Source organism: Balaenoptera musculus, chromosome 13 (genome assembly GCF_009873245.2).
Source record: "Balaenoptera musculus isolate JJ_BM4_2016_0621 chromosome 13, mBalMus1.pri.v3, whole genome shotgun sequence".
NCBI classification, from domain to species: Eukaryota; Metazoa; Chordata; class Mammalia; order Artiodactyla; family Balaenopteridae; genus Balaenoptera; species Balaenoptera musculus.
The window spans coordinates 65346816-65368697 of record NC_045797.1 but is presented as its reverse complement, the minus strand read 5'-3'; the positions used below and the strand labels follow the sequence as shown (position 1 = coordinate 65368697).

The 21882-nt window shown below is 46.2% G+C and overlaps 1 protein-coding gene across 2 annotated transcripts in view; it reads right to left on the bottom strand.

Annotated features, from left to right (window-relative positions):
• Positions 1-21882, bottom strand: part of XDH (xanthine dehydrogenase) — a 68557-nt gene that overhangs the window by 2172 nt on the left and 44503 nt on the right. For both annotated transcript variants that reach the window (XM_036873474.1, XM_036873473.1), the window contains exons 20-35: positions 21770-21866; positions 20663-20787; positions 19804-19937; positions 19302-19389; positions 17981-18067; positions 12566-12757; positions 12242-12387; positions 11342-11423; positions 10739-10834; positions 9647-9775; positions 8983-9057; positions 6766-6818; positions 4864-4978; positions 4141-4206; positions 2496-2684; positions 1006-1182 (exon numbers count right to left, since the gene is read on the bottom strand). In XM_036873474.1, the coding sequence (XP_036729369.1) occupies positions 1006-1182; positions 2496-2684; positions 4141-4206; positions 4864-4978; positions 6766-6818; positions 8983-9057; positions 9647-9775; positions 10739-10834; positions 11342-11423; positions 12242-12387; positions 12566-12757; positions 17981-18067; positions 19302-19389; positions 19804-19937; positions 20663-20787; positions 21770-21866 (1851 nt within the window). The remainder of the gene's footprint in view (positions 1-1005; positions 1183-2495; positions 2685-4140; positions 4207-4863; positions 4979-6765; positions 6819-8982; positions 9058-9646; positions 9776-10738; positions 10835-11341; positions 11424-12241; positions 12388-12565; positions 12758-17980; positions 18068-19301; positions 19390-19803; positions 19938-20662; positions 20788-21769; positions 21867-21882) is intronic.

Here is a 21882-nt window from a genome sequence, read left to right as displayed (position 1 = left end):
GGTCCTCAAGCTGAAGCTAAATCTACTGGAAAACCTAAAGGGCAGCCTGACTGGGGACCCATCTGCCTTCCTCACCCTCAGTACTGATGGCAGATTTGCCTGCCCCCAGGGCTTCTCCTGTACCCTTCCCATCCCTGGAACACTGGGTTCATGAGTACCCACTTCATCTTGAAACCCAAAAGGCCTATCGAATTTCCTATCAAATACCCAAGAGGAAATCCAACTTGGGTATCAGGAAGAATCCAGTTCTGCTAACTCAACAGAGGCTGCAAAGGCAGTTGGAGAGTCCTGTGTATGCAGGGCCCACTTCAGCCCAACTCAGAGAATGCGCTGCTTCTGAGGCTCCAACAGTGGATGAAACTGTCCCGGCACAGCCTCCTTTTGCCAGGCATTGTCTCCACAGGCATCACATAGGGGCTTCCCCAAAATGATTCCAGTGACCGTGGAGTTCACTGCTACACACGCCTCCAAGGTAGTAACCGATCACCACGTAGTGCAATCATCTGGTTTCCTAAAAGGCTGCAAATTCTTCAAGGACACTTATGTGTCCCCAGTATCAGCATGGCACAGGGTAATCACAGAACAAATGTGGCCCATCTCATTCATTAATTAATTCTTCTTTTTCTCTCCATCTCCTTAGTACCTCACACAGTGTGTTTAACAAAGAAGGGTCTCAAAAATGCCAGGGATGGGCACAAAAGATTAGGTTCTTCTGGAGTTTTATCCATCACCCTCAACTTTATGGAAAATAATGAAACCTGTGGGTGATAAATGTGCATCAAACAGCCCTCCTTCCTCTCAGGAGGCCTAGCTGCAAGCTGCAGCTTTAAGGGGTTTCTTGTTATTTTCCTGCAGGTTGGAGGAGGTACCTCAACTGCATAGCAGAGGGCAGGCGTGGACCCAAGGCTTCCCAGTTGAGAGAGAGCCTACTGTCTCACCCCTCTCTCTGCAAGAGAACCTTCCCCAGCCTATGCCCCGCCTCCCCAGACTGAGGGGGCATCATACCAGGGTGGTGAACTTGTCCACGCAGGCATTACGGATCTTCTCCGGGGTGGCGGGGCTGTCTAGCCGGAAAAGCTCCTTCGTATTATTATCTGTGTGCTGAGCCCGAGCTGCGCGGATGGCATCCTTGATGGCAAAGAAGATGGAGGCGCCCAGAAAGAGGGGCGGCTCCCCAACAGCCTGAGTGGGCAGAGCAGAGTATAGGCGGGGAGTCAGGGGAGGGCCCAGCTTCCACATCTGCAGGGCTGGGGATGCCGGGTAGCCCAGCGGCACTAGTGGCTGCATCGAGCAAGACAGGAGGGACGGTCAAAATTAATCGGAGGCTGAGAACAATCAGTCTAGTAAACGACTCAACCTTGTGGGTCTATTTCTTCTAACTCTTACTATGTGATTTTCTCTGATGACACCATGCAAATACAATGGACCGTTGAAAGTTATATTAAGTAACTATATTTTACAGACAAAAAAAACAATCTGACCCTTTCCTCACAGCAATAAGCCTAGGGGAATAATCCACCTGCAGCTCTGTCACCAACATTTACAGGCATCATAATTATTCTTACAATTTTGCTGAAATAGAGGCATCATGACAAATAGGAATTAAACTATTTTCTAGCAGAGGTTGTTTTATCCCCTCAAAGCATAGATCACAGACTGCCTGTATCAGAATCACTAGGGACACTTGCTAAAAATGCAGTTTCCAGGGCTGTACCCCAGACCTACCGAATTAAAATTTCTAAGGGTGAGCCCAGTGGAGCTGCATTTTTATCATGAGCTCCACCGCCCAGTGATCTGATGTGCAGTAAAGTGTAAGAGCCAATGGCACGGATCACAAAGTATCCCAGGCCCTCCCACAGGAAAGTAAACCGTGAGATGAGCAAAGGGCTGTGTCTCATTGGTTACAAGTAATTATCTGTCTTCCTTCCTAGACCAACGACTGTATCAATCAGCTTGACTGATTTTCAACCATTTTTTCATACTTATTCAGGGCATGGAGGAAATAGAGGATGGTTATAACCATCCAGGAGTGCTGATCAAGACTTAAGGTGTAGTGGTGGACCCTGAAGGAGGTGAAAGTGTGTGCACAGAGGCGCTGCCCCATGTGCAGTGAATAGGCTGATTCTCATGAGACAACATGGGTGCTGGACCTGTGAGATCATCTCTAAGATCAAGCATCGGGGATGCACACCTGAGACGGGGGTGTAGGTCAGGCTTCGACCTACAGGACTGAACTAAGAAATCCCTCTGAGCATACCCGCAAGAGCTGGCTTGGACCACACAGAGGTGGTGTCACCCTTGACCCAGTTCCCCATGTTCCCAGGCAGGACTGCCCACCCCTCCATCACCCTCACCAAGGCTTGTGTCAGGCTCTCCTCTCTCTTCCACACGAGCCCCCCGCAGACCCACATGGCGGGTGGCTGGAGGCCCTCATCACCACCCGTGGTTTCCCACAGTGTAGACGGGAAGGTAGCACAGACACAGGGCAACAGTACCTTGGATGCATAGATGGCCTTCCTGTTGGGACAGTCGCGGAGCAGGGACACTCTGAACTCCGTGGGGATGCTGCCGAACGCAGGGATCTTGTAGGTGCTGGGGCCGCGGGTGTGCAGGCTGCCCTCAGGGGAGTAGTGCAGCTCCTCCAGGGTGAAGAGGCCCAGGCCCTGGACAAATGCCCCTTCCACCTGCAGGGCAGGCAGAGACCGTGGCTACCCTGCCTTCCCGCCCCCCTCACCCAAAGACAGGTGTTGCTTCCCACAGCGGGCACCAAGCCCCACCTGCAGTGGAGCCTGGAAAGAAGCTGAAAACAGCCCCCCACTGCTTCCCTGGCTCCCTCCCCAGCCCAGGATAACTGATCTGGGCCTTTGCCAGGCATCAGTGTAGGCAGAGCAAAGGCACTGAGGTTGAAATCAGTTTCAGAACTTGTCGGCCATTCCAGGAGGGACACGCAGCTGTAGGCGTAATTTCCCATTAGAACCTGCCGCGCGGCAGATGGAGATGTTCCTTCCACGTTGCCAGGGGAGAAATTGCGACCCCGAGCTGAGAAGCAAGCTCGTGGGCTGATGGCGGCTGAGCGTCCCGCAGGGGCCCACGCCCCTCCTGTGTGCTGAGTGGGACCGTGCGCTTTGGGGCAGCCCCACAAGAGAGGAGGACTTTCCTGGATAGTAGAATTGAGGCTTTTTGAACTCCCAGCCCTGCCTGCCCTCCGGGAGAAGAGCGCCTCTGCTGTAGCTTACAGATCTCTTAAAGGGCACTGCCATGCTCTGCTGGCCCACACGTCTGCTCTCCCAGCCTCACTGCTCAGAGTCGTGATATGTGGCACCATCGTAGCTAAACAAGTGTGTTTGGGGGAGACCGGGGGCTGAGCATCTGTGTCTGCCATGCTGAGCCCTGCGCCTGCCTGTAGGAGGGGCTCCTCACCACAACTGTTCAGTGAGTTAATAAACAGATTTATGACTAAGTTTCTCTATACTCAGTAACTGTCCAGTTTCGAGAAACATAATGAACATTTTCTGCCAGATGTTCAGTACCTCAGTTCTTGATTCCTCCCTCTGTCTTTTTCTGTTCTGCTGCTCTGCTTAATACTCTATTTTCCCAAAGTGATTTTCTTCCAGCCATCCCTTTATTCCTCTTGCTGGAACCCATGTCTTTTGCTCCCAGGACCCTCCACCACCCCACGCTTGGTAGCATTTACTTCCTAGGGTGCAACAGCTGTCCTCGGTAGAAGAGGAATGAGGAGGGAGAAGGTGCCTCTGACCCGAGATCCCACGGCCTGCACATTGATCCCAAACTCAATCTCCACTCCCCCTCATGCTCCCGCTCAGACTACGCACGTGTGCGCGTGTGCGCATGTGTGCGTGCGTTTGAGTGTGTGCACACCCAGTGTTCCCACCACCCATCATCTTGTTTTCTGATGTATGAGTGCCCTTTCCAGGTTTAACCACGTGGATTTGTCTTCCGCCCCGAGAGGTGGGTGGGCTCTCATCTACCTAAATCCCACTCAGGGAGACTCACTTGGTACCGTGCTCAGACCTGCTTAAAAATGACAGTGGACAACATGCTGTGTCTGGGGACCCTAGGAGGTGGTGGGGCACATCAGTGGCCAAGTCTGTCACCACTCTGACCCCCCAGGAGTCTTACCTGTCCAATGTCGATGGCAGGGTTCAGACTGGAGCCAACATCCATGACGATGTCTGTGCGGAGGTTCTAGTGCAGACAGCAAAATAAAAGCAGTTTGAAAAGAAAGGGATGTGTGGAATGATAGATGGGTCTTGGTGACCCTTAGGTTATTAAGTGCCAACCTGAGTAGTACTTTCACAAGCAGAGCACTCCGGGCACACTCAGGCAGGAGTGTGAGTAGGAAGGGCAGGTCCCCAGGTTCCTGAGGCTTTGAACCTGTCTGTGTCTGGGTTGATCATGTAAGGAAGGGGTTCACAAATTACATTCCACAGGCTGAACCCAGCCTATCCCCTGTTTTTCTAGGGCCTGTGAGCTACAAATGGTTTTCACATTTTTAAATGATGACAAAAATAAAAAGAATATGTTGTGACGCATGAAAACTATACGAAATTCACGTTCAGGGTGCATAAATTACATTTTATGGGAACACATCCATGAGCATCTGTTGACACACGTTCATGTCTGTTTTCACACTACAAGACAGAGTGAAATAATTGAGGCAGAGCCTCTGTGGCCCAGAAAACCTAAAATATTTACTCTCTGGTCCTTTATAGGAAGTTTGCTAAGGCATGATTTAACACATTATTTTCCCAACCAGAAAGTTCATTCCTATCAGCTCTTTGTATTGCAATTTCAGACGTTTCTCTTTTTCCCTTTAGTACTAAAGTTTTGTAAACTTCTTACCTTATGATCCCCTGTTAAGCAGTCAATTTCCACTTCAGAGCAAGCCACCCCATAGGTGAAGTAGTGGAAAGCATTCCCTGAGTTCGTCTCAAAGCTGTAGCCAAGGTTGGGTGTCCTGGGGGAGAAAAGAGAAAATACTGCACATGTATTAAGAGGAACATGCTCCCCCACTCATACAAACACAAATAGCTTGTCCCATAAAATCTTAAGACCCTAAAAGTTTTATTTTTTATTCAGCTGTTCTTCAAAAAAGTCCATGAGTTTTGAACATTTTGAACCTGTTCATGAAACCCAGGCACTCCGGAGCATTTTGTCCCTTGTCTCTGCTCTATTTTGCCAATGGCCTTTATATGAATCATTCTGTAGAGCAGAGCAGTGGAGGGTCCCAGCATGCTGGCCTCTACATGGTAGAAAGAGAGGTGACAGATCTGCCTGAGCTCATGAAGGACATGTAAGCTACACTCCAAATGATCTACTGAATAGGAATTCAAGATCTCAGAACCAAAGGTTCTTTCTGGGCTGGCTTGTGAGCTGTTCATACAAGTTCACCTGCTCATGGGGCTGCTCACCTTTCTCAAGGTGAAAGGTAGTAAGATCAGTACCTCGTGCCAACTTGGGTGCCTCTTAAAGCAGCCACCTTGCCTGGTATTACTCCTCATCTACAGACCCCTTCTAAGTTTCAACAAATGATTTGAGCAGAGGGTTGTTAATAAAAACAGATGCTCTTTTATAATTTTTTTTTCTTTTTCAATCCTGAATATCTTATAAGATTCCAATTTTGCATGAGTCAACATATATGAATGTATGTGTGTGTTCTCTGTTTATAACACTGTATCTGTGTTATTCTATTCACTACACAGAAATAATGATGTGAGCTGATGTGATCAGAATCTGCATGAAAACAAAACCAATACAGGGCTGAGGGAAAAGGCTTCTCCCAGGAGATCATCACCTTCTTTGACCTCTGACCTCACCATCTTCATCTGGGTGTTCCCTGATATAACCCCAGTTTTATCAACTCTAAAAATGAAATAGAAACTTATGAGAAAATTTGCGTTAGTTTGTGCTTGTGTAGGTCAAATATTACATAACCCAAGGAGCACTGGCAAAACATTACTTTGCCCTAAAAGTATATATATACATTTATATTACATGTATATTATATATATTCATAAATTCACACAAGACCTTTTAAAGCAAACATTGAACTATTTTCCAAATCCACTGATCTGTGAAAGAAAAGGTCCTAGTTAAATTTCCCAGAGAAAGCTAAAACATTATGGCTGACAGTAAATACGATCATATCTTTTTACAGCTTCTAAAGCTGTTGGACAGGGTCTCTGCTACTGAATTTTAAGGTTGCGGAAGATACGTGCTCTTTTCTAAAACTCACTTTAAGTCCCCTGAATTCTGTATTTTGTAACAGGACTACGTGCTCTAAATCCTCCTCTCATTCTTTTGAAGGAAAGCCTCCTTAAAGAAATCTGACGTGTAGCACAAAGTAACACACACGGGTAACTCGGAACACCAGACGCCTTTGGTTCTTGCTGAGGAGAACGCTGAGGCGGGAGTGGCTGGTAATTGATGCACTATGTCAATAAATGAGGAGACAGGTTCAGAGAGAACCAGTGATTCCCCCAAGTGGAATAGTATACTTTAAGACCAGAACTAGAACAGAGGTCTTCCGATATGACAGCTCGTGCTTTTGGCACAGAGTTGGGTAAGCCCACGTATTTTAGAGGATCTTTAAATTGAAGCTAGTGGAAGTCCATTGGAGAGACAAGCATTTTGGTGGAACTGCTCTCTCCTGACCATAGGCTGACAGAGTTCAGTGCTGGAGGGCCCTGCAGAGGTTAGGATGACAACACACTGTAAGGTGGGCGAGATCAGTGCCTTACTTACCTGTAAAACCCCGTAGCAGACAAGCTCACCGTACCCCGGTAGGCAGCCATGACCTGAGGAGAGGAAATGACCATCAGGAAGGGGGAACCATGGTTTCCAGAAACCCTGGCCCAGCACTAAACTTTCAGGAGCTCGTCCTCCTCATCTGGAAGCTGATCAACTCTTTTTACTACTGATTCTCACTTCCATACCTTACCTCCCCTTCTCACCGTACCCCCTGCACTAGGTCCTCCTCATCTGAAGCCTGGAGCACTGCAGTAGCCTCTTAACTGGTCTTCCTGCCTCAAGTCGCCTCCTCGCCCTGCCGTGTAGCCCAGCCAAGTCCAAGGGATCACCTTAACACACCACACTACCCATGTCACTCCCCTACTCTAGAGCTTTCCACGCCTCCCCATTGCCTACAGAGCAATAGACCAAATGCCTGACATTCAGGACCCCAGTCTTCTCTCTGGCTTTATGTAACACACACACCATTGCTACTCCAGCCAAAATCAAGTGTTAAGTCTCTCCCAGTCCTTCATGTCCCCACACGTCTGCACCTTTGTTTATGTGGGTCCTCTGCTATATCTGCCCAAATCCTTTTCTTCCCTCAGCAACCAGCTCAAGCTTGCCTCTTCATCCACTTCTCCTGTGATTACTCCCTAATCTGGGCATTACAACAGCAGCTCTGTACACTGCTCATTTGATACTTAACATGTTAGCCTTGTGTTCTTATTTATACTTTCCTATTAGTAAAGCTATCCATCTCTCCACCCATTCTGTCTCTTTAGCTACATAATAAATTTTCCTTCCTTCCTTCCTTCCTTCCTCTCTCTCTCTTTCTTTCAATATCCACAGCTCTAAGATTTAATTTGTTACTGATATAGTTTGCATCATAATCATTGTCAATTACCAAGCACTTTACTATATACCAGATGCTATTGAGTCCTTTACAGATACCGTCTTACTTAATATTCAGTGCAATCCTATAAGATCAGCATTTATGAAGATTATTATCTTCATTTTACAGATGAGAAAACTAAGGTTTAGAGAAAAAATTTCTCTAGGATCCTTACTATATGTGCATGATATCAAATATATACATAGATCATAGTGGTGGCAGTAATGGCTTGTGTTTCAGTACAGTACAAACACTAAAGAGCTTTGATGCCTGTCATCTCCTGATCACACCCTTCTGATAATGGCCTTTTGGGGGTTATCTGCCTATAAGGAACACTGGACTACATGGCCGATAGTTGAGGACAAAGCCCAGGTCAACGGATCGGAAAGGCATTATTAAAAACAATTACGTTGCCTTACAAATCCATACTAAAATTCAAACTACCAAAATCAACCCACATTCATGTGGTATCTATGAGTGTGGGCAGGGAAGTACAGGTTGTATGAGGCGTAGTAAGGTGAGTGAGTCAGAGAGAAATAGCTTATTTTCTTTGACTCTATTGAGGGAGACTTGTACTATCTGTGCTGGTTCACGTGTGGTCACATTTTATGTGTTACTATTATATCCAGTCCTTTCACTCCAACATTAGGGGAAGGTGAGGCAGGGCCACCATTGCTATTTCTGCTCATGGGAGCAGCTGAGGTCTCCCACCTGAGAGACACTTCCTTGCAGCTCCCTCTGAGGGTTTTTGACATGCAGGCTTCTGAACCAGAACTCAGAGAACTGGGCTCATTCTTATCATGAGTGCTTGTTGTGTCACTCTTAAAATCACAGAGACGATATAAACCCGTGGGCAGTATCTTTTTCCCTGCCCCCTCACAGATAGAGTCTCCGGACCCCAGAGCTGGGCAAGGGGAGAGGCTCCTGGGGCAGCCCTCCAAGAGATGGAGGTTTGGAGAGAACGAGGCTCAGCAAGACTGTAAACAAGTGGGGCGAGGGACCAGCCCCGAGGGACCAAGACTTCCCAGTGAGGCAGAGGTAGCACTCACCCCGTCTTCTGAGGCTCAGGGTAGCCGAACCCCTAGTTCCCACAGGGCTGTCAAGATTCTGGATCAAAAATTCTCCTCAAGTGACTTCCCTCAACTATGAACACTGTAGAGAGGGGCCCAGTATGGCTGAGCGTTGACTTGTCCTGTGAAAGCACACAGAGCACCTCAACTTCTCTTTGCCTGTGTGACTAGATCCCGACCTCCTCTTCCTGCCCAGGGTCGGGGACAAAGCCCTGCTCTTAACTTCACTTTAGTTTGCAAAAGCGACTTGAATCAGCTCAGACTTACCCAGTCTTCCCAGGAGCCACTGGGATTCTTTCTCTTGAAGGGTTCCAGCCTTTTCAGGATGGCCTGGCAGGCTTCCTGAAGAACACATGCCCCACACGGCAGACACATCAGTCCTCTGCGTTCCCAGACCCAAACAAAACCCCGAGGTCCTCCAAGCGATGCTGTGCCCAGAGTGCCACTCAGACAGCCTTGCCACCCTCTTGGGAATGTCTGAGTCCCCGGGTAGAAGCCGTTGGCCCTTGCTTGGAGAGCACTTCCTGACCCAGTCCTGAGGCTGACAGAGGGGGAGATGTTGAGGGATCCCTAAGGAGGTGCCTTCTCCCATCAAACGCCTTTGTTGGATGACATCAAACAAAGCACGTGGTCTGACCTGGCTGACCCCACAATCGAATTTCAATTTCGCTCCATTGTCTTGTGTCCTCCCAGAATCCCCTGCTTTCCCTCCAGCTGCCCTTGCCCTCCCACGTTCATCCTTCCTGGCCTTGATGGAAGCGGCTGTGGGTCTTGAGCCCCTCTTTCAGCTTGGTGTCCCCTGGAGAAGAGAGCCAGAGGCATGGCCACAGCCGCGAGCCTGCAAGGAACCACTCCAGCCCCCAGCCCGGGGACTCTCCAGGCCCCCCGCCTTGGGCTGGCCCTCAGCGCGGTGGCCCCTGAGGCTCCTTACGTAGACGGCCTGTCCGTAGATGTCGGTGCTGACAGAGGCAGCCGTGGGAGAGCTGTTAGGCACAGTGTTAGTACTTGTTTCGCTGATGTAGATCTTAGAGGTGGGGATCTTCAGAGCTCTGCTGGCCACCTGCGAACAGAGAGGACATCACTCCCTAGGAAAGGGCTTGGCTACCTTCTCCTACCTTCTCCCCAAGATGGGATTCAGATTCACTGTTACAGGAAAGAAAATCATCTCGTAAACCATAATTCTACTGAGACTCGGATGCTCTCACATCTGTCTGAATCTGAAGCAGCACTTTATGGAGTGGTTTGGTTGGATTAAAAAAAAGTCATAGGGCTTCCCTGGTGGTGCAGTGGTTGAGAATCTGCCTGCCAATGCAGGGGACACGGGTTCGAGCCCTGGTCTGGGAAGATCCCACATGCCGCGGAGCAACTAGGCCCGTGAGCCACAGCTACTGAGCCTGCGCGTCTGGAGCCTGTGCCTCGCAACAAGAGAGGCCGCGATAGTGAGAGGCCCGCGCACCGCGATGAAGAGTGGCCCCCGCTTGCCACAACTAGAGAAAGCCCTCGCACAGAAACGAAGACCCAACACAGCCAAAAATAAATAAATAAAATAAATTAATTAATTAATTAAAAAAAAAAGTCATAAATGTAATGGTGATGAACAATGCCTTTTTAAACTAACCCTGGCTTTTAAAAAAATCCAGTTTGGCCCATGCCCACAGGCCAAGCAGGTATGCCAACTCTAATTCAGCGCCCCTGGGAGGAGTCCCGTGTGAGTGAGGGTAGCCAGCTACCTTAATACGCATAACACACACACCTTACACACAGTCACAGAGCCCTAGAGGGCTGGTGATGGAAGTGGCCTGAATCATCACCTGGCCAACCCCTTTGCACAGATGGGGAAACTGAGGCCAAGAGGAGGAGCAGACTTGCCCAGGGTCACATGTAAATGAGCAGCAGGGCTAGGGCCAGAGCCTAGGCCCGCCTCTGCTTCTGGTATGTGGCACTGCTCTCTTTTTCATAGCATCTTCCCTCACGCAGACACCACAGTGCTGGGGCGGATGCCCACGGTCTCCAGACTGCTCACCTGGACCATCTTGGTGTGAAGGCCTTGGCCCATCTCTGTGCCCCCGTGGCTCACCAGCACAGAGCCATCTGTGTACACGTGGATCAGGGCTCCTGCCTAAGGGAAGAGAACGACACCAAACAGAAAATTCAGCAAATCCTAACTCAGTTTAAGGCCTGGGACCAAAAGTACTGGAGCCCAGGAAAAAGAAAACCAGCAGTAGAAATTTGGATAGAAACCTCAGACAGAAAAATCAAAGCAGTATAAATCTCATGATCTAATTATATAGTCTTTCAGTAGTTTGCAAAACTACTTTTTTTTTTCATATCTCTCTGTCACCCATCCTAAGAGGGAGGTAGGTCTTTGTCCTGATTCTCCTGACGAAGAAATGGGATCAGAAAGGCAGAACAGATGTCCATAGTCCTATAGGCAGGAAGATAAGAACTAGACATTGACCCCAGATCAAATAGGGATGTGCAAGTTCAACTTTCATTTAAACAGCAAAGAGTTCCTCTGGTCAGCTCTGTTCCCGTGACAATGGGCTTTCCCTTGCAACACTGCAAGCAGAGGGGGAAATGGGGCCCCAGTGCAGTGGAGATGGACAAAATTATATAAAGCAATTACCTGATTCAGAAAAGGAACTGTGAAGCTTATTCCAAATTTGGTAGGAATTATGCACAATCCTCTCTTTTTCCAAAAATTCTCCCTGAAGGAAAAAAAAAAAAAATCCTCATAGCAGCTTCTCCACTCTATTCATGTCAGATTGGACATATTTTATGTCACTATCTTTGTAAAATTGGGACAAAGCATCCTTGGAATTGCCCACTTAGTCTCTGTCATAACTGAGTTGTGCTTCAATTGTGTAGACAAAATGAGAACAGTGGAAATTTGGGTTCTAGATCCTCCAGTGGAGCTGAAACAGGGGCCACCCTTGAAAGTCTTGACTTTAAAGTGTCATCGCTCTGCTTCCCTGAGTGGGATTCGGATTGGGTCAGAGTGCTCTGGTGATCTTGGACTGTACTCGCCCCAAGGAGGAACTGTGGCTCGCTGATGATAATGATAATACTTTCTTTGTGCTGTATATTTGGTTATCCAAGTAACTCTGTCAGAAAGACAGAGCCAGCACAATTATCCCCACTCTACAGATGATGAAACTGAGACCCAAGGAGATGGAGTGACTGCCAAGGTCACATTTATAGATTAGTGTCAGAGGTAGGCACATAACGTGGTGTTCTTAGTCCCAGGCCGGTGTCCTCTAGAACATCATCTGCCCAGAAGGCAGACAAACGTATAAAGATGGACCACGCTGACGTGCTATGACGCTGAGTGCTGTGAGCCCCGAGCCCCAGGGCTGAAGACCATTTCAGGATCTCAAAGAGATGGCTGTGACTGAGTTAGCAAACACAGCAGCCTCCTAAGTTACCTATTAAGTTATTATTCTTATTTTGAGTTCAGCAAGAAGGCTATAGAATCTGAAACCCAGAGAGCCCCACAACGTCAGGCGCCTCCCCTCCTGGCGCTTACGTGTTGAACTTGTCAACCTCAGTCTTCCGGTCGTGATACTGAGAGCTCTTCAGGCATTCATCCCAGCACCTGGGCAAGTTGAAACCCTCAAGCCTCTGGTTGAAGTGTGTCAGGTCCCCTTCTCTGTACAGGTTCTTCCTCCGTACCTTCCCAAGGAGAGAGACACTGAGGCCTGGTCGGTGGCAAGAGACCAGTGGGGCATAACTGGAAGTTGAGCTTCCTGCCCCTCACCAGCGCCTGCCCATCCTCTACCCCCACGGGAGATGTCCAAGATACAAAGCAGGCTAACCCCCTCTGACTTGTGCCCCCAGATTCCCCGCTTACTTCCTCTGCAGGCAGCCCACAGGTCACCGCGACGTCACTCATCCAGTGCTCGGCAATGAACAATGCCTGGGGGCCCCCAAAGCCCCGGAAGGCCGTGTTGGAGGGCAGGTTGGTCTTGCACAGCCGCCCAGTGCCCCGGACATTGGGGATTTTATAGCTGTTGTCCATGTGGAATAGAGCTCGTTCCATTATCTGAAGCAGAAGAAACCAAAATGGGAGAGAACAATGCATGGATTTCATTGGCTCCTCAGAAAAGGAATTTCAAGGGCTGTGCCCATCCCCACCTCTGCCAGGCCCACAGTCAACTGTCCTTCCTCAGGCCCAAATTATTGCTTTCCTGGGGTATTGCAAACCTCCTTAGTGCACTCCTGGCCTCCTGTGTCTCCTCCTTCTAATTTATGCCTCATTCTGAAATATAAGGTCATAGCAGGTCAAGCACTTGCTTCAAAGTGGCAATTACTATCTCCAGAGTGAAGTCTGTATATCTTTAAGCATGGAATTCAAGACACTTACTGACCTTTCCCCAATACACTTTTTTTTTTTAAATAAATAAATTTATTTTGGCTACATTGGGTCTTCATTGCTGCTCACGGGCTTTCTCTAGCTGCGGCGAGCGGGGGCTACTCTTTGTTGCCGTGCGCGGGCTTCTCATTGCGGTGGCTTCTCTTGTTGTGGAGCATGGGCTCTAGGCACGTGGGCTTCAGTAGTTGTGGCACGCAGGCTCAGTAGTTGTGGCTTGCGGGCTCTAGAGCGCAGGCTCAGTAGTTGTGGTGCACATGTTTAGTTGCTCCCCAGCATGTGGGATTTTCCCGGACCAGGGCTCGAACCCACGTCCCCTGCATTGGCAGGCGGATTCTTAACCACTGCACCACAAGGGAAGTCCCCCCAATATACTTTTTTTTTTTTTTTTTGGCTGCATTGGGTCTTAGTTGCAGCACATGGGATCTTTCGTTGCAGTGGGCTATTTGTTGCAGCGCACGGGCTTCTCTCTAGTTGTGGCGCATGGGCTCCGGAGCGCATGAGCTCTGTAGTTAAGGCGCATGGGCTCTCTTGTGGTGCAAGGGCACAGCAGCGCCGCAGCACGTGGGATCTTAGTTCCCTGACCAGGGATCGAACCCGCGTCCCCTGCATTGCAAGACGGATTCCCAACCACTGGACCACCAGGGAAGTCCCCCCAATATACTTTTGATCCTCTTTTCTGACTGCATGTTACTCTCACCCGTAAGGCCCCTCCCCACCATCTCCACCTGCTAAAATCCCCATTCAGCTCCCACATGGAGGAGCCCCTCCCAGATCTTCTAGTTGGAATTGATCACTTGCCTCTTTTAAAAAATTGGTGACTTTATTCCCATTAAACTTGTACTGCAAATAGTTTAAAGAATCAAATACTTCCATAAGCCATGTTATGAAAAACAGCAGCCGCCTCCACTTTCTTCCTTCCACTCCCCAGAAGCAACCACTTACTCTTTGTCAGCTATTTACATTGTCTTCCACATCTCTAAATAATGTGTTTATATTGCCATTTCTTGACTTGTTCGGTTTTAGACTTTTTATACTGTTTTCCCATCATGGAAAAGGAGGATTTAGTTCCCGCCCAACCCCCTTTCTCTACATATACACCAGCTTCCTGTCTCTGCTCGTCCTTGTATAGTTATACTTTCTTCTCATCAACCGTCCATTTAATCATTCTGTAAACATCACTTACAGTTGAACCATGTAGTTATACTAGGTTTACTTCTCTTTCTTGGGGGATAATATTTTCCCCCCTTGGAGTTAACAATTATCTTTATTTTTTTCATTTGCTTCATTTTCTATGCACATATTACTACAAATTTGTTTTCAATATGTTCAAACACATTTGATTTTCTATCAGTCTCATCTTTTTGAAGAAATTGTTTCTGGAGCCTTCTGGCCAGCTTCAATTTAAATTGGCAGCCCCTAGGCTTCTGTTCAGCTGTCACCCAGGGGTTTTCCCCTCACATTCATCCCAAGGATTCCCTCTGCCTCTCTCCACATTGAATCTCCTGTTTCTAGATCCCATGTCTTCCCTTTTCTTAGTTTTACACCCTTATATTATTGGAGTACAACCGTCAATATCTTCCCAAAAAGTGTATATCTAGAGGTACATTTTTGAGAACTTGCATGTCTGAAATGTCTTTATTCTACTCTCACCCTTAATTCATGATTTGGCTGTATACAGAATTCTAGGCTGGCAATAAGTTTCCCATTTACCCTCAGCATTTTTGAAGGCATTTTTACTAATGCATTCTAGCTCCCCAGTATTGAGAAATCCAACCAATACCTTTCCAACTCTTGGAATGAGTTCCGTTTTTTTTCCTCCCTGAAAATTGTAATATCTCCTTTGTCCCCAGGTTTCTAAAATTTCACAATAATGTAAATTAGCATAAGTCTATCTTCCTTTATTGTGCTGGTTACTGGATAGGCTCTCTTAATCTCAAAATATATGCCCATCAGTTTTGGGAAATTTCTTGAATTATTTCTTAATAGTTTTCCTTCTCTCTCTTTTTTCTATTCTTTCTTTCTGAAACTTCTATTATTTGGATCTCCTGGACTGGTCCTCAAATTTTCTTGTATTTTCTTGCTATTTTTCCCCATTGTTTTCTCTTTTTTTAAGAGAGCACCTCAAGTTTCTTTCAACCCTTCTGTTTTCACAGTTTCAATTCACAAGGCTTCATTTTTATTCTTAGACTGCTTCATTTTTATAGCATCCTGTTCTTTCTTTAAAGTGTAATAACTCATCTCTCTGATGAGCTAAATGGTAGCTTTTGTTTGTTTGTTTCATTTTGGCTTTAGTTTACTTCCCCATTTATAGCCTCTTTCCCACAGGTTGCTTTTGGGGGTCTTTGATTTTTTCAGTCTTAGTCATCCTAGATGATTTTTATATGTCTCAATTCCATTTTTGCTTTCCCTTAGCATTTTGTCAATTGTACTTCATTTTATCTTTTATTATCTGTCTCCCCCACCATACTGTGACCTTCTTGAGGGCAGAAACAATGCCATATTCTTCTATACGTCATCACCCTAGGGGGTCGATAAATATTTGCTGGATTGAATTTTAACACTTGTAAAATCTTTGGGGACAAGTCCTATATCTTTTTCAACCTGATTTTCCTACAACACCAAGAAGCAAGTGTTATATTTGGTGAGACTACCAGAAATGTTTTCTTTTTTGAACAGTTTCCTACATTAGATCTGAAGTATAATGTTTCCTAATTGAGCCAATTAGAGAAGCCCTTGGCACATTCAAAGTGGGAATAATGGGGAACTTCTGCTTCTCCTGAAATGTTTGACTTTTTTTTTTAACAAGAATCTATGCATATATAACTAATATGGTTATAAAATTAAGATTTAAAAAACTTAAAATGTAGTACCACCAAGGTAACTTGGTTAATTTGCAAAATGACAAAAGTATATGTCATATGAGAAGGTTCAAAGCAGCGTTATCCATAAAAGCTAAAGACTGGAAACAACCCAAATGTCCTTAAAGTGGTGAATGGAAAACAAAAAATGGTCTATTCATACAATGGAATATTCTTCATCAATAAAAAGGAATGAAGGAATGATTCATGCTAAAACACGGGTGAACCTCAAAAACATTATTCTGAGAGAAAAGAAGCCAGACATGAAAGACTACATAGTATATGATTCCGTTTATATTAATTGGCCACAAAAGGAAAATCTATAAAGACAGAAAGTAGATTAGTAGTTGTCTGAGCCTGAGGGGTAGGAACAGGAGTGACTGCAAGTGGGCATAAGAGATAATTTTGAGGGGACTGAAGTGTTAAAAAAACTGGATTGCAATAATGGTTACCTGACTCCTTAAATGTACACTAAAACCATTAAATTGTAAAACAGTTGACCTTTGAAAAATATGGTTTTAACTGTGTGGGTCCACTTCTAAGCATACTTTTTCAATAAAAACATTGGAAATTTTTTTGGAGATTTGCAACAATTTGAAAAATCTCAAGATGAACTGAATAGGCTAGAAATATCAAAAAATTAAAAAAAAGGTATGACATGAAGGCATAGGATATATGTAGATATTAGTCTATCCTTACATAGGTATAACATAAGTGATCTTAAATGTAAAATAACATGTTAGTTTTCTTACTGTTTTATAAGTTTGCTTTCAAAGAATTACATTACTGTTCAGTATGCCCCTCTCTTGTAATTGGAGAAACTGCCTATCAGCCTATCATCACAGGGAAGTGGGTTTTTAAAAATGTTACAATGTTTCCAGTACTATATTATGTCTATGACTGTAATCATATACTATATGCCATAAAAATTACTGTATGCCATAAAAATTTTATAACGATTCATTCATTAGTGTATAGGCTAGGCTATCCTGAAGCAATTGTATTGATTACACTGGGCTACCATAAAGCAATCATACTGCTGCTGCTTCGTTATCAATGCATGAATCACTGTATCTGTAAATAAACATGAATTTCTCTTTCACATTATCTTTTCATTGTTGATGTCTAGTGTTAGTAATTCATATAACATCTACAGTGTTTTGTATCATATAAGATAATATTGATGTAGGTACTTACAGACAGACGGTTCAGCTTATAAACAGATTATGTAAATTTACAGTATCGATAAATATAGTACAGTCCTGTATTTTCTTCTCCTTATGATTTTCTTAAGAACATTTCCTTTCCTCTAACTTATTTGATTGTAAAAATACATATATAATACATATAACATATAATATATGTGTTATTGGACTGTTTATGTGATTGGTTAGGTTTCCAGTCAACAGTAGGCTATTGGTAGGTAAGTTTTGGGGGAGTCAAAAGTTATACACAGATTTTTGACTGTGGGGTTGGGGGTGGTGCCCCTAATGCCTGCGTTGTTCAAAGGTCAACTGTCCTTCAAATGGGTGAACTTTATGTTATGTAAACTATATTTCAATTAAATTATTTTTAAAAAGGTAAATCAAGTCATTATTTAAAATTCAAACATCACAGAAATGCATAATATAGAAAATGACAGTTAGTACCCCCCTTAATCCCACCCAGTCACTGTTTGGAGTATGGTCTATCAGACTTTTGTCATGCATATCATTATACACACACACACACAAATTAGTATTACATTCACGCACTCAATGTCACCATACTATACATAAAGTTTTGTAACTAACTTTACTTGCTTGGCAAAATATCTTGCACCAGAAGGATGAGTTTCTAGTCAGATAAGTAATATGATCACTTCCATGCTTTAGAGAATAACCAAGGATGGAGAACCTGAAGGTGAGGACCAAGTAGGAGGCTATTGCAACAACAGGCAAGAATTGAGGAAGCCTATCCCCGCGTGTGCAAACAGGCTATGGGGCACACCCGTGACCTCCCAGTCACCCCGGATGCAGGGGCACGTCCTACATACACCGAGAGAGAGGTCCTGACTGTTCCCGACATTGCTGTAGTGATCCACCTCCAGAGCCACAATCTTCCCCGTCTTCATGAAGCCAACCTGAAAAAAAGGAGAGTGAGTTCTCAACTGTCCCCTTCCTTTGTCTGTCTCTAACCATCTCCTCCCACTTATGCTACCTGGAGAAAACAGAAAGAATAAGACATCCCACTACGAAATAAAGTAGAACTTAAGAGATCACCAGACTTCACAGGTGAAGAAGAGAGGAACTAACATCTCCCCAGTGATGGACCCTGGACACCCCTTCTCCCTACACTCCTTCTTCCTCCCTACTCCTGGCTTCTCGTTCTACCAGTGGAAGTGAGGAGGTAGAAGAAAGAACATTGGTCATGATAGGTCAGGGAGGGGAGGGCTGGGAAGAGAAACTAGGAGAGAAACTCGAGACTCCCTCACAGCTTTTGGCCAGAAGACAGCAAAAGTTACACCTTGCACAAGCATGAATGTGCTTTCACATCCCCAACCTCGTGTAAACTATCTAAACAAACCCTGACAGGTCATTTCATGAGTGAGGAACCTGAAACCCCAAAAGACCAAGTTACTTTCTTGGAGCCCACAAGAATTTGGGAATAAGAGAAACACAATCCCTTTTGGTGAGTTAAATCATGGAATAAAGTCAGAAGAGGCTAAAGAGGAGATGTTCAAAGCCAACCTGTGGGACAGAGGGCTCCCAGGTTTACAGCACTAGACTGGGACCTGTAAGGCTCTACTGGTGCGCAGAGGGGAGGATGCATGGTCAGAACAGTAGTTGGTCATCCACAGAAGCCCAGAAAAGGGACAGTCCCACAGGGCACTTGGGTAGTGCCCAGCCGTACATGGTCTGGCCGAGCAGGCACCCTAACAGCTTATACCTGACCAGGCCCCTGGAAAGTTGTATTTCTCATTGGAAATTACTAAGTGGTCATTCTGACTTTGACATCAGGCTGTAAACACATTAACATCAGGCCATCCTGTGGGATGGATTTACCCCAGATCTGCTGACAAATCATGTTTCCGAGCCTGAGTGGACAAAGACCAGATGTGGACCACAGCAAATTCACAAAAGTCATGCACAGCGTCCTGTGGCATCTCTTGGGAAGTGGCCTGCCAGCCTCCCCCAGGATCACCCTCCTATGTTGCTGTTGGTTGATTTGAATTTCTCTCCTTGTTATCCTTTCTTTGAATTTCTACAGGTAGTCATGACAAAAGTCAGAGTATATCCCAGGATCCCTGAATCTTTATCCCCAGTTTCCTAAGCAGAGGGCACTGCCCACCCGGCACAGCTCCCGACATCTAGAACCTTGTATCTGGCCAAGAAGGGGTGTCTGCCGCCAGTTATCAGCATGTCCTCATCACGATCCAGCATGCAGCGCACCGGGTAGCCAGTCCTGGGGGAGGCACCAGAGAGTGAGAAACCTCTACAACAGCCCAGCCCTGTGAGTCTCAGGGATTAAAACAGCAAGGAAGCCTTCTTTCTCCACCTGGTACACTGGGCTGCTTTGCTGTCTAGACACTGTGCTGGACAAGGTGGGGGATGTGCAGGTGTGGGGTATGGGGTGTGGAGTGTGTCCTTGCCATTGGGGTCCTCACAGTCAGGTAGGAGAGATAGGACATGGACACATGCATCTGAATACAATGAACCAGGTGACGTTGCCCTCACCCCTATGCCCACGAGTTCTAAAAACCGAGGGCTGTGAAATTTTGAAGCAAGGGGAATCTACTTCCCAAAGGGGGAAATCCAGCAAGCCTTCCTGGCAGAGGCAGCCTTATTCCTCTTCCCAGAGCCCACAGGGGGAACTCACTTGTATGCAGCCAGGGCCACAGCCACAGTCATCATGATGCCCCGGGTCTCCTTCCCTCCAAAGCCTCCTCCCATTCTCTTCACTCGGACCAGAATCCGGTTTATTGGAACCCCCAACATTTTTGCAACAAAGGACTGTGGGCAAAAGAACAAAATACTCCCAGTGAATGCATATGCCACCTGGACTTACTTCAGGCCTGACCCAGAGCCTACCCGACACACAGAAGCCTAATTACTGCTATGAACTCTGAAATTCCTTGATTCGAGAATCCCCCTCCTGTCCCAGGGCAGCCTTTGGGTAGTGGTGCCAGGGTCTAGCGCGCATCAGTCACTGCACACTGAATTCAGACACTCATGTTTAACCAGAGGGGTGAGCAGCTGTTCACAGCATACTTTCAGAGCCAAAACTCATTCCATTTGGCCAGGAACTGGTGGGTCATGAGGGTAAGACCAGTTGCCCAAAACACTGGCAACCACTGTCCTATTACACGCAATAGAGAAATTAGGAATATTTGAGCCACTGCAGATAATGTAGTGGTCCCCATGGCTCTCACTTAGCATAACCCCTTAATTTAACAGATGAGGAAACTGAGGCCAGATATGATCTGACCAAGGCAATATAGCATTGGAATGATAAAAGCTAACATTTTCTAGGCTCCATCCAAGTTTTAAAACTCATCTAATCATTACAACGTCCTGGACAGGCCCCATTTTATAGATGAGAAAGTTATATAACAAGCTCAATGACACCAGCTTGTTGGTGACAGGGCCTGGCTTCGAACCACTACCCTCACATCCCCTCCTGGATCAGCTCATGTCTCCCTCTTCCCTGGCCCTTTGTTGACCCACTGGACACCTACCTGGGTACTCATGATATTCTGTGTGGACGCAAAGAGCTCCATCTCCCCTGCCTCGCCTTTTGGGACAGCAATGGCACAGTGAGTCTCCAGATAGAAGTGCTCTTGGCCACCGATGTACAACTCGCCTGGGGAAGCAACAAGACTCCTCACAGTGAGCCCGATGCTACAGAGATGGTGAGTTTGCTTAAGGAGAGAATGTACTCATCCAGGGCCCTGTGCAGTTACCAGCTGTTCACAGGTAACCTTTCAGTTCCCCAACTGAGATGGAAAAGGGTCTCAAAGTCTTAGCCATCTGGGGGCTGAACCCCCGCACCCTAACAAAGAAATCTGAACGACACTGAAATGCATCAGGTGTGAAGCTCCCTTCTTGCTGCAGCCAGTGGAAATGAAAGATTTTTAGACTATCATTGTAAAATTTTGGAAAAAGTAAAAAAGGAATTAACAGGTGTGATTCAGAAGCTGAAAATAAACAGCGTCTTCCAGACCCAAAGCTGTCAGTCCAGCTGGATAGCTGGCTTACTAGTAACTTAGCAACGCACAGAAACCAATGTAGAAAACCATCCCCAAAGGGGGCTGATAGGCAGCCTTGCTCTGGGGTGAGAGCTCTGGACCTAATTTCACAGTGCAGGAGGGAAAGGGGGAGGAGGGGAGAGAGCACTAGCTGGAGATGGGTGAAGACTGCCTTCAGGCAGATGGGGAGGACCAGAAGTCTGTGTAGCCAGAGGTTGGGCAGACCCAAGACTAGTCAGACATCTGTGGCCCTTTTTTTTTTTTATATAATCTTTATTGGAGTATAATTGTTTTACAATATTGTGTTAGAGACATCTGTGACCCTTATTTTCCCTAGACAGTCTTCCAAATCCAACACATTATAATGTCTCCAGAATCACTTAGGTATGTCCAGTCTAGAGACAGGAGAGTAGAGACTAAGATGCTGAAGTTCTTTCCCAGCCACCTGTCTAGTATTTTGTTACAAACAACAGAGAGACTCTTCTGTTAGGAAATGTCAGGAAATCACTCCCTTGCTCCAGGGCTCAGGTACAGCTCTTGAATTTAACTCATAAACCAGGGCCACCCCATTCCCACTGCTGCATCGTGCAGCCATACCTGAAACAACATTATCTGCTTCCGAAAACCCCTTCTTGAGGTCTCCTTTCTCAATCTTCAGCTCAGATCCATAAAAGGAATTGTTTTTTATAGCATCCTGAGGATTAAAACGA